Source organism: Fusarium redolens (assembly GCF_020744475.1).
Source record: "Fusarium redolens strain MPI-CAGE-AT-0023 chromosome Unknown BKA55scaffold_16, whole genome shotgun sequence".
NCBI lineage: Eukaryota > Fungi > Ascomycota > Sordariomycetes > Hypocreales > Nectriaceae > Fusarium > Fusarium redolens.
The window spans coordinates 566,006-576,251 of NW_025763679.1; the positions used below are offsets into that span (position 1 = coordinate 566,006).

A 10,246-nucleotide genomic window follows, 5' to 3' on the forward strand; every position below is an offset into this window, starting at 1 on the left:
CTTGAACCGGTTGGCATAGCATGGCGGTTTTGGGAATAGTGTTTGGGCTACGTCCTAAGCTGCAGGAATTTACTATATATTCTGGACATGCCGCAACATTAGACCAAAATCTCTTCAGATCAACCTAATATCCACTTTGATTTTAACTATCTTGCTTCTCAATTTCAGCTTACGCAACTTTAACATGTCTCGCTACGCCTCTCTCTACACCAACCCTCAAGGCCCAGGTGACAGCCGGCCAACTGCTCTGCAGGTCGTCCAGGATGAGCAGATGCAGAACCAACTGGTTGGGAAGACCGCTGTCATCACTGGCGTTTCATCCGGTGTCGGCATGGAAACCGCACGAGCTCTTGCTGCTACAGGAATAAAGATCTTCCTGACTGCACGAAACCTTGATAAAGCCAAGGAAGCTCTGGCTGATTTCTGGAACCCAGATCAGATGGAGCTTATACAACTTGAGCTAAGCTCCATGGACAGTGTTCGGGCTGCCGCAAAGACTATCCTTTCTAAGACTGATCAGTTCAGTATCTTCATCGCCAATGCTGGTGTCATGGCCATCCCAGAGCTCACAACTACTGCCGATGGTTTTGAGGAGCAGTTTGCTACAAACCACTTGTCTCACTTCCTCTTGTTTGAGCTCCTCAAACCGGCTCTTCTCGCAGCGTCAACCCCGAAATTCCAGTCTCGGGTCGTTGTCGTCTCAGCTACTGCCCATCGTATGCAAGGCCTTCCCGCCTCGAACGACTACAGTTACGAGACCAGTTGCGCTTCAGCTTACACCCCCTGGGAAGCATACGCACGCTCTAAAACAGCCAACGTCTACATGGCTAACGAGATTGAGCGTCGCTATGGCTACAGAGGCATCCATGCCAATAGTGTCGCCCCAGGATTGGTTGCCTCCAGCATTGGTCGCCATATTCCTCAGGAAGTAATGGCAGCGGTTGTTGGTGACAAAATGCATGAGGTTCAGAGTCTCGAGCAAGCGGCTGCAAGTACTTTAGTCGCTGCTGTTGGTAGAGACTGGGAAGGAAGAGGAGGTGTTTACCTTACCAACTGTAGTGCTGCGGAACGGGGCGAAGATGACGGTGTTTCAACTTCGTACACGTATGTTTCTCACACTTACAACCCCAGAGATGAGCAGAGACTGTGGAATGACTCTCTGGCGATGACGAAAAAGTGGAATAACTAGAGCATAATTCGTAAAGAGGAAAATTGAATGGGTTTACGAACCAGCTGTATACAGACCAACCACTCAGCTCTACAACTTTCCTGGCTTCAATTTATATCCATTCATTTATATCATCGCATATACATCACTACATGACGAGCGCATCATCACAGTAAGGAATGAATGCCATTCGTCAAGTAGCTTCAAGTCAGTCCGCTTTGAAAATGCTGCATCATCCAAGGAGTTCCATTTAAATGATATAAAAATTAGGTTAGAAGTTACATGGGATAGCCTCGTATCCAGCGCCTTTCAACAAAGACAAAGGAAACATCATCAGCCTCCATATTCTCCTATGCGAAGACAACATACATCAAACATCGGTCAAAGACATCAAGAGGGTTAGTAAGTTGAAAGATTCCAAAAATTCCCATACCAGGCGCACCCAGGATGGAGTTGGTCGCTTTAATGAAAGAATGGGAGTTCTCAAAAAGCATAATTCCTCTCTCAGCTTATTGCTTCACAGAGCAAGAAAAAGCCCAAGCACTAAGATATATAACAAAGAAGAAAAAGAAATTGGAAGAAATAGGGGGAGGGCGAGGCTTTATACTTGTTTCTATCAAGCCAACATGTCAAAGTTCAGGCAATTGATCAAGCCAAAGAAAGTATATGAGCGTGGTGGAAGATTCTACGAAGTCAGAAGCCATTCCTAGTAGTTAGGTATTGATGCTCCGCCTAGCTGCCTAAAGTTCATCCTTCCAGCATTCAGTTCATCCTATAGCCTTTCTTAGAATGCGCCTGAAGGCTTTAATGACTACTAGAAAGTTTATTGGTGGTAAAGTTGCGGATTCGAGCCAGGCAGTGCAATTTCAGCCTCATAAGAAAGCGACTCACGACAATGCTTTCAAGTATAAACTAAGAGTTTAAAATTAATGTTTGTCTTAGAACTCGACCTGAGGCTGATCTCCGTGCGCTAATGACGTGTTATACGAACGTACTTTCGACCCAGGAGTGTTCCCTCTCAAGAAACTCCTTGAAGGTTGTTAGAGGAATTCCCCAACCTTTAACTTCACCTATATCGACCTTATCTCCCAAGCCTCTCGACATCAACTGTATAACAACAAAGATATCCTCATTTTTCTTCGCCTCGATCTCATCATCAGTCAGGTAAACAGCTTTCAAAGGTTTTCCGCTCGCTTCGCCCAGTTGTTGCATAATCTCATCCGGTGAGAGTTTCTCACTTGCAATTTCGATGGTCTGCCCATGGAAGCGGTCTGGCTCACGGAAAGCCGCCACAGCAAACTTTGCAAGGTCCTCAATATCCATAACTGGTAGCTGTTCCTCTGGCGTGTAGGCAGTAGACCACGTATTGCTGCCTACCAGGCCGGAGCACATGATATTGACTTTAGGCGCCAGGAAGTTACACATGAAGAATCCTCCACGGAGAATTGTCCATGCCTCGAAGCCGGCGTTCTTGACGAGATTTTCAACCTCTCTCTTCCATCCGTGGGCGCGTCCAACAGGGTGTTCAGGGTCATGGTATCGGTCCTTCTCCATATCTTTGATGGCCATGCCGCTGGAGTAGATGATGTGTTTAACGCCTGCTGTCCTAGCTATGTCGATGATCCGCTTCGCTGCCGGTATCTCTGAGGTGAATGTTGTGATGTTTGGTACCAGATTCATGAACACATGTGTGCATCCGTTGATGACCTCCTTGAGAACTGCTTCGTTGTCCCAATCACCAGGTGTAACTTCAGCGCCTTGATCTTGTAGTCTCTTGGCGGCGGGAGAGTCCATGTTACGAGCTGTAGCTCGTACGGTCCAGCCAAGCTCGAGAAGCTGTCTCGCAACGGCGGATCCTTGGGAGCCGGTAGCACCCGTGACAAAAACGACATTCTGTGACATTGTGTAAGTCTTGAAAGAGACCTTCCGGTTTGATACTAGTATAAAGATATTTGAATCGTGTAAATGGCCTGCTTTAAAGCTAAGTCTCTTGGCTACCCAGGTTTATAAACTGCGTATGGTTCGTTGCTATCCTATGTTGAAGTGCGGAGTTGCGGACTTTCAATGTCCTGCAACAGCCCTCCGCCCTCAACACGTTCTATTCGTCCTCGGATCATGGTATCCATTATAGTTTGGACATGAAGGGGTCAAATTTATCCGAGTTAGATAATCATATACGCACGAGCCAATAACGTCACCCGCCGGCCGTGGTGTTCTTCCGTGTCTGATTAATGTGAGGAGCAACTCCGCCAAGGTTTTGCATTGATTTGTCACCCAAAAGGCAGGTCCTGTGAGGCATAGTCACTAAACCTGGAAAAATCAAATATGATACCGTTGTTAGAGGTGCTTCTATACAGAAAATTCAGGCATAACTATTTCTATGTACATGTGTATGGCTTTCATTAGTCCGGGACAAATCTGGAACTGTTCGTTACTTTTCTTCTCATTCATCTTTTTCTGTAAATAGGTCTCATGATGTCATCAAATATGCACACTACTCTCGGGGCTTTTGTCCACATATGACATATCTGTATTCTTGTTAGTTCTCTTTCCCCGTGGCCAAGGTTCATAACTCACATAGGCCAATATGCGTGGATGGAAGGATTCTTGAGATCCTTTCTGACGTCAGTAAGGAAAACATCTAACTGAAGTTTTGACCAGCCAAGAACTCTCGTGAAGAGAGCACTGCTGATTCCCTCGAGGCCACTCGAAATATTTTCAAGAGTCCAAGAACCTAAATTTCGTCAGCCTGTGTTGTCCCACGAGTGCTACGAATGTTAATTTATTACCCAGCTCTTTATACTTTGGGCCCCTAGGCCAGCGGTTTTGAGGCCATTTATAAATTCGCTGTGTGACGTTCTGGAAGCCAGCTGCTTCCATCTGTGTTTTGTAGGACGTTGTTTCACCGAAAGGTCGACCCATCTTTTCAGTAGCTTCAAGCAAGAGTTTTGACCACTTATATAGTGCCGTATCAGGAGACATCGTTCCATCATCAGAGGTTGGGGGAAGGATGTCCACGACTTCCATCCAGCCACCTGGATTCAGATGCGTGAAGCTTTGTCCGAAGAACCGCGGCCAATTGGCGAGTGAGACAGTCATAAACCTGGTATAGATATAGTCAAATGGCTCTGAGAATGTCCAATCATCCTCCACGTCATCAATCTGGAACTGGACGTTAGGCGGCACGAACGAAGGCTGGATTGGGCTCAAATCAATACCAATGACAGTCGTTTGAGGATGATCATCAGCAAAGTCAATTGCCCAGCACCCTGTACCTGTGCCGATGTCTAATACCCGTCTCACAGGTGTCTCACCCTCTCTAAAGATGGGCGCAAGGAATAACTGGTTGTCGAATGTGAGGAGACAAAGCGCATGCTGAAGATCCAGGCGGTCCTGTTCCGAGTTATCGTTTGGGCCGACGTAGATACCATCCTTGTAGGCATGATATGATCTGCCATTCTCAATTCTGTATTTGTAAATGGTAGAGGCGATCGAAGCTGTGGAGCTCCCAGTATCATTTTCGCCCAGGGCTGAATCATTGTCGGTGATGTTCCCCTCATCTGCCTCGAGTTGACCAGCGGGCTCTAGTGGCGCTGTCTGTTCATGGGGGGATTCCTTCGGAGAAGGGGATTTTGACGTTGGAGCTGACCCTGCCATGCCTACAAACTGTATAGAATAACTTGAGCAAAGTTCACCTGTGATTTGGACAGGGAAGCATGTCTTTTCAAGTGGAGGTGAGATATTTTGACAGCTGGCATATGTCAAAAAGCGAGGGTTGGCGTCAGCTCATGAGGGGATAACCCGGTCAAGACGCCCTATGCATAACCCTGCAGTAGCGTACAGCCATGGACTTTAGCCCCGGCGAATCATCGACAGGGGGTTAGTGGTTCCCCGAGACATCCAATGCATTGAGTAGAGTTCAGTAACTTCTTACTGACTGCTAAGGCAGCGACTTATTTCATCATTGAAGGCATTCACCATCGGCATCGCAGTGCTGTAAACATTTTCCGGTAACCGATGTTGTTTGCTTTGTTGGTCTGGACTAATTCGGCTCTTTCTGAAGCTGCAAGACCTGTATCTCCCTCAAAGCGATTGGTTCAGCCCCAAACTATTGGCTTCTAGTCTTGTGAGGCGCGTGATCGGCCGCGAGCGATTGGATACATCTTCAGCCACAAATTTTCGTACTGGGGCAATCAGTGGCAGATTTTTGTTTTTGTTATTTTTCTATGCCGGTTCGCTTTTGTATTTTAGGCTCGGATCATGGCCCGATATGCTGCAATGGACATGAAAATGCGGGCGTAAGGGATGAGATAGAAGAATCGTCGAATATGACGCTAGATACTAGGCATCTGTTGTCGTGTTTCCCATTGTTGTAAAGTCATCAAGAGTTGCCTCCGTGAGACCTAAATAGTGAATAAAAGGTCAAAAGCATTGATGCTTCTAATATCGCTTACAAGGCCAAGCCACTATAAACAATAGTGCTCAATAGTGGCACACCGCTCTGAAAAAGAAACATGTTGAGGTTAATAATTAAAGGAGGAGCAATGGAATAAAGTTGGTCTAACGCCCACTGACGTACGAAGGAGAATTTCCTTTCTCTCGCTGTATTCCCGTCGCTCATTCTTCATCCAACCATTGTCACTCGTTTAAACATGGTTTCGTCTAAACTTCTCACGGGCGTGTTAGCCATGTTCGCCGCCAATGGCGTCAACGCTGGGCCATGCCGACCTTCTTCCTCCACTGTTGACATAACGGCCACTGCCGACACCACCACTGCTGAGACATCAGCTATCACTGTTGGCGAGACTCTCGCCGAGTCCCTTACTGGTCTCAGCTCGACCGAGACTGCTACCGCCGATGGTACCACTGAGACACTCTCCGTTTCGACTGAGACTTTAGCTGCTATCGATAGCACCACGACCGAAGAACCAACTTCAACAGTCGCTGCCTCCACCACGACTTCAGCTGCTGTTCCTGAGTGCGCCACCAACGCCGACTGTGACGGAGCAACTCCCTTCTGTGACGTAGGAACATGCGTTGCTACTGATCCCAACGCCGAGTGTTCTACAAACGCAGACTGCAATGCTCTCCATGGAAGTTCCGCTCCTTTCTGTACTTCTGCAGGAAACTGTGTCGGGTGTCGTGGAGATGGAGATTGCTACGGTGAAACACCCTACTGTGACGGCGGCTTTTGTAACGATTACATAGGCCATATTGGATTCGGACGTTAATACGCCTCGCTGAGCTTCCATAAGCTTTAAGATAGATGTATTGGCTCACTCTCATGCACAAGCCTTCTGTACGCTTCTTGACCATCTGTCTGGGCTGGCTCAAGCTTTGAAGCCGCGTCTGGAGGTGCAAATCTGTTTCTATTAATGTCCATGGCTGAAATTCTCTTCCGCCCACCAAAGGTAAACCTAGGCTTTGCGTGGAGATTATGGCTCTTACCAAGTTCGTCTTCTATTACTACTCACTAGCTGCTCAGATGTTAATTCAAACCAAATCTGATGCAACGCGTAAAGGGACACTGTATGTGATACATGACCATCTGCAAGTTGTGACCCGTAGCCGGAGCCCACTGGCGGTTACTCACTTGGCCGAGGACTGAAGTCAGTGACTATGTCAGGATCATATACAAAATTACCATCATCAATCCAATGTTTTAATGGCTTCTCAGCTACTAGGATCAAGATCTCTCTTTCAAATTCTGTGTTCAGAAGATATGTGAAGAAGATAAAGAACACATCCTACCACAGGCAGCCAATACGCTTCGCTACGGGAACATGACTAGGGTAAAACAATGGATGCCGCCTGAGCAATAAGTTGACGAAAAATTCCATGCTTCTCATCCAGAAATTAAAGTTGGCAAACTTCTTGAACGCCATAAACGATGTCATGACCATTGAGATATTCGTGGACCGAAGGGCCGTAAAACTGGAGAAGCAAAAGCGTACTGCATTTTAGACACACGCGTAAGGGCCAAATTTCTCAGGTGAGTAATCAGCGTGCTTGCAGTTTGGTCAATCCAGGTCGTAAAGGAAAGTCACTGATTATGCTCAGTCTGTGATTGCAATATTCGCTGCCGTCAAATATCTGACCTACATCACTAACTTTCTTATTCTCATTCACATACTTCTCTGCTACCCATTACTGAATAACAACAGTGTTGCACAGTATCACGATTACAACAAGGCCTAGTATCATAGTGAAGATGTTGTCTGCAAGATCCAGGGGTCGGACAATTATGGACATATAAATAAGGCCACCATGAGCGCTTCCATCAACGTATACTAAACCAAAAATGAAAAGAGACCATTTCAATCCAACAAAGACTCACACATAACCGAGAAAGCACAATGGCGGGCTCCAAGGCCAAGAAGGACTTAGTCCAGTTACCTGAAATGCCCAAAAAAGTGAAATTCTGGGTATGCATGCAGCACAAAAGAAAGAAAGAGGATTGTGAGAAGTACAATGACATGAAACTCAAGCAATGTCGAGAATGTGGTGCTAGGCGCGATGCTGGCGATATACCGACCACTGATATGGGGGTGGAGTTAGGAGTACTCGATTCTGTTGACAACAAGACTGGTGAAGAGCATTGGCTTTACGACTCGGGTCTTCTTTAAGTACCAGATTGCCTAATTTCAGATAAATAAGCAGGTTTTACTTAAATCACTACATAACTACAGCTTGCATTCGTGACATTATATTTATGTGAAAATGGGCGCGGCTTTCAGAAATCATGCAACGTTGAAAACAGCATCCGTGCTTCTAATCATAGCTAGAACTATTGGTAATACTTAATTGAGTTGAAGAGCCAGTATGACTCCTTGAAGGCCTCGGGATGGTTGGTGACATAGTCATCACAGGTCTTAGATCCAGTAGAAGCCTTGCACTCTTCGTTCCAAGTGCCCTGATCGATGTTATCTCCACAGAACGCAGTGTTGATAATCTGACTCTGATTAGCATATGGTTATCTGTAACGACTAGTAGACTTACAATAGTCTGCCCCTTGAAATATTTTCCGACGTTGCAGCCTGAACCACTGAGGAATTGTGAAGCGGGAGTGCCCCATTTGCTGGGATCGGGGTTTCCAGACTTGATGTCTGCAGGGATGCTCTGACGGTTGAACCAGTAGATCTTCAGTGCATCGGATTCGAGCCAGACTGCGTAGACACCTCCCTTGCCCTTGTTGAAGGCTGAACCATAGGAACCAGAAGCGTGAGTGCTACCGCAGCCATCACTGAGAGTACAGATTAGCTTCTTGTCCTGTATCATGTTAAGCAAGACTAACTAGTTCGTGCCGTCCTCGCATTGCTCGGACTCAGTTCCGCCGTTGTTGCAGTTAGGGCGCTCGTCCAGACCACCAATCTTGGTGAACTTGCAAGCACCGCACGTGTGCAAAGAGACCACGTTTTGGCTTTGGTCGTTGATTCCTTCGATGATGTCAATCTCACCAACGGGGTCCTCGTCAAAGTTGTACGACCAGCTGCGACAAGTATTAGTTCATCACGCCCGGTGAAGACATCCAAAGATATGGAACTCACAAGGATGGCCAAACACCACAAGCAGTACCAGGCATGTGCTCAATGTCGGCAATCAGAAGGCCGTTACCATAAGTAGCCTTGGACTCCAGACGGACACTGTCTCTGCCATGTCTGGTCTTGCTTGAACCGAGAAGTTTAGCCTTGTTCACAGAGTCAACGCCGACGTAAACTTGGCCGTTGGTTGTTTTGGCAAGACCGGCAGATTGAGCTTTGTTTTTGCTCAAGTAGTTGACTGATCCGTGAGTGGGATCACCTCCGTAGGAAGGGTCAATAGTATCGTAGTAGGCAGCCTGACTTGTCAGAATTGTCTCGCTAAACTTTGAAGTCAAGAACGTACATCTCTGAAGTAAAATTGATCAAAGAAGTTGCTGGAGTCGTAAGTGGTCTTGAGAGAGAACTTGCGCGTAGCCCGGGCACAAGAGGCATGGCCGGAGGCCGCCACCATCAACAACGTGAACAAAGATGAATGCATCCTGAGTCTTGTGAAGAAAACGAAGTGTAGCGGGCGATGAATCAAGATCGTCGCTGGGATGGCTCAGCTTTACATACCAAATGCCGTAGCTGAAAGGATCACCACACGGCCCGATCCTCAGCGAACCGTGGTTCAAACCTACCTCCGCCATTCGCTGCTTCGCATCGGAAACTATGCTCGAGACAAGCGTATTCACAAGCGCCATCCTTCGCTATGCACGTGCCTGAGTTGTCACTAACAGCACAGCGAGCAAGGGTTATTAGTGCTTAGAATAACGGGGCTGAGTGGTCCTTTGGAAAATGAGCAAATTTGATTCGGGGCAGTGCCAGTCATACGACGTGAGGCCATTATGTTCCTTCGAAAATATTAGGACTTGAGGAATTGTTCGAGACTATAGACCTGATGATTCTGTGGTGAAAGCACGGAATGTGTTGCACGATATGATATAAGTCGCATAAACGATATAGCCAGCCAGTCGCGATGGACTTGTGTGCGACGTATGTGTATGCATTGCGGAAGAACAGTTCATTCCAGCCTGATCTGGTTCCTGGTTCGGCCCTACTAGATCCGGGATTGTTTGTGGTGGTTGCGTAGGGCTAGCCTGGACGGGAGGCTTGAACTAAACTGTTGAACGGAATGGTCTGGAAGAACTCAATGTTAACGTTGCATATTCCCACGCATCAATATGGCTCAGCATAAGTGCCTGGGATGCCTGGTCATACAGCGTATAGGATCAATTGTACATGATCTGATGACTCTGACCGCCTTCGGTGTAGCCTGTAGGACTCAGGAGGCTGTCAACTGAGCGTATGTGTAAAAATTCCAAATAAAAAGTGAGGAATGATCTTTAAACAGAACCCTTTGACAGATCTGATGAGAATACGGATAAGAACCGTTGGAAAACATGTCTTGGTTGTGCTTGGCAAAAAGATGGTGTTGAAGGACAAAAAACGTGGTTCCGCCCGGGATCGAACCGGGGACCTTCTCGGTGTTAACGAGATGCCATAACCAACTAGACCACGGAACCTAGCTGTTGTTGAGATTTTGGCAGAGAATTGT

The 10,246-nt window shown here is 46.9% G+C and overlaps 5 protein-coding genes and 1 non-coding gene across 6 annotated transcripts; 2 read left to right on the forward strand and 4 right to left on the reverse strand.

Moving 5' to 3' along the window:
* Nucleotides 1-184: 184 nt before the first annotated feature.
* On the forward strand, nt 185-1,189 carry BKA55DRAFT_543558 (uncharacterized protein; the record flags this gene model as incomplete). Its single annotated transcript, XM_046190609.1, has 1 exon — nt 185-1,189. One exon carries the CDS (start codon nt 185-187, stop codon nt 1,187-1,189), a length of 1,005 nt encoding a protein of 334 aa, XP_046045046.1.
* Nucleotides 1,190-2,066: 877 nt separating this feature from the next.
* On the reverse strand, nt 2,067-3,316 carry BKA55DRAFT_578772 (uncharacterized protein). Its single transcript, XM_046193758.1, has one exon. The coding sequence runs from the start codon at nt 3,068-3,070 to the stop codon at nt 2,150-2,152; it is 921 nt and encodes a 306-aa protein (XP_046045047.1). The 5' UTR covers nt 3,071-3,316; the 3' UTR covers nt 2,067-2,149.
* A 113-nt stretch (nt 3,317-3,429) lies between these two features.
* Nucleotides 3,430-4,937, reverse strand: BKA55DRAFT_578774 (S-adenosyl-L-methionine-dependent methyltransferase). Its single transcript, XM_046193759.1, has 3 exons — nt 3,958-4,937; nt 3,746-3,902; nt 3,430-3,696 (listed from the first exon to the last, which is right to left on the reverse strand). Exons 1-3 carry the CDS (start codon nt 4,823-4,825, stop codon nt 3,663-3,665), a joined length of 1,059 nt encoding a protein of 352 aa, XP_046045048.1. The 5' UTR covers nt 4,826-4,937; the 3' UTR covers nt 3,430-3,662.
* A 793-nt stretch (nt 4,938-5,730) lies between these two features.
* On the forward strand, nt 5,731-6,694 carry BKA55DRAFT_578776 (uncharacterized protein). Its single transcript, XM_046193760.1, has one exon. It carries the CDS (start codon nt 5,821-5,823, stop codon nt 6,397-6,399), a length of 579 nt encoding a protein of 192 aa, XP_046045049.1. The 5' UTR covers nt 5,731-5,820; the 3' UTR covers nt 6,400-6,694.
* A 1,130-nt stretch (nt 6,695-7,824) lies between these two features.
* On the reverse strand, nt 7,825-9,566 carry BKA55DRAFT_132636 (concanavalin A-like lectin/glucanase domain-containing protein). The gene is made up of 5 exons (XM_046184846.1): nt 9,053-9,566; nt 8,716-9,005; nt 8,463-8,657; nt 8,168-8,411; nt 7,825-8,120 (listed from the first exon to the last, which is right to left on the reverse strand). The coding sequence occupies exons 1-5, from the start codon at nt 9,185-9,187 to the stop codon at nt 7,956-7,958; spliced, it is 1,029 nt and encodes a 342-aa protein (XP_046045050.1). The 5' UTR covers nt 9,188-9,566; the 3' UTR covers nt 7,825-7,955.
* Nucleotides 9,567-10,140: 574 nt separating this feature from the next.
* Nucleotides 10,141-10,214, reverse strand: BKA55DRAFT_t259. The gene has a single exon. It is a non-coding gene; the product is annotated as a tRNA-Val (tRNA).
* Nucleotides 10,215-10,246: the final 32 nt, after the last annotated feature.

Excerpts from the sequence above, each read along its gene's own strand:
- BKA55DRAFT_578774 (XM_046193759.1), bottom strand. The coding sequence starts at position 4,825 with ATGGCAGGGTCAGCTCCAACGTCAAAATCCCCTTCTCCGAAGGAATCC. Across the intron at positions 3,903-3,957 it reads CCCAAAGTATAAAGAGCTGG|GTTCTTGGACTCTTGAAAAT; the intron begins GTAATAAATTAA and ends GACGAAATTTAG. Across the intron at positions 3,697-3,745 it reads ATCCACGCATATTGGCCTAT|ATATGTCATATGTGGACAAA; the intron begins GTGAGTTATGAA and ends ACAAGAATACAG.
- BKA55DRAFT_578776 (XM_046193760.1), top strand. The coding sequence starts at position 5,821 with ATGGTTTCGTCTAAACTTCTCACGGGCGTGTTAGCCATGTTCGCCGCC.
- BKA55DRAFT_132636 (XM_046184846.1), bottom strand. The coding sequence starts at position 9,187 with ATGCATTCATCTTTGTTCACGTTGTTGATGGTGGCGGCCTCCGGCCAT. Across the intron at positions 9,006-9,052 it reads ATCAATTTTACTTCAGAGAT|GCTGCCTACTACGATACTAT; the intron begins GTACGTTCTTGA and ends CTGACAAGTCAG. Across the intron at positions 8,658-8,715 it reads TGTGGTGTTTGGCCATCCTT|CTGGTCGTACAACTTTGACG; the intron begins GTGAGTTCCATA and ends TACTTGTCGCAG.
- BKA55DRAFT_578772 (XM_046193758.1), bottom strand. The coding sequence starts at position 3,070 with ATGTCACAGAATGTCGTTTTTGTCACGGGTGCTACCGGCTCCCAAGGA.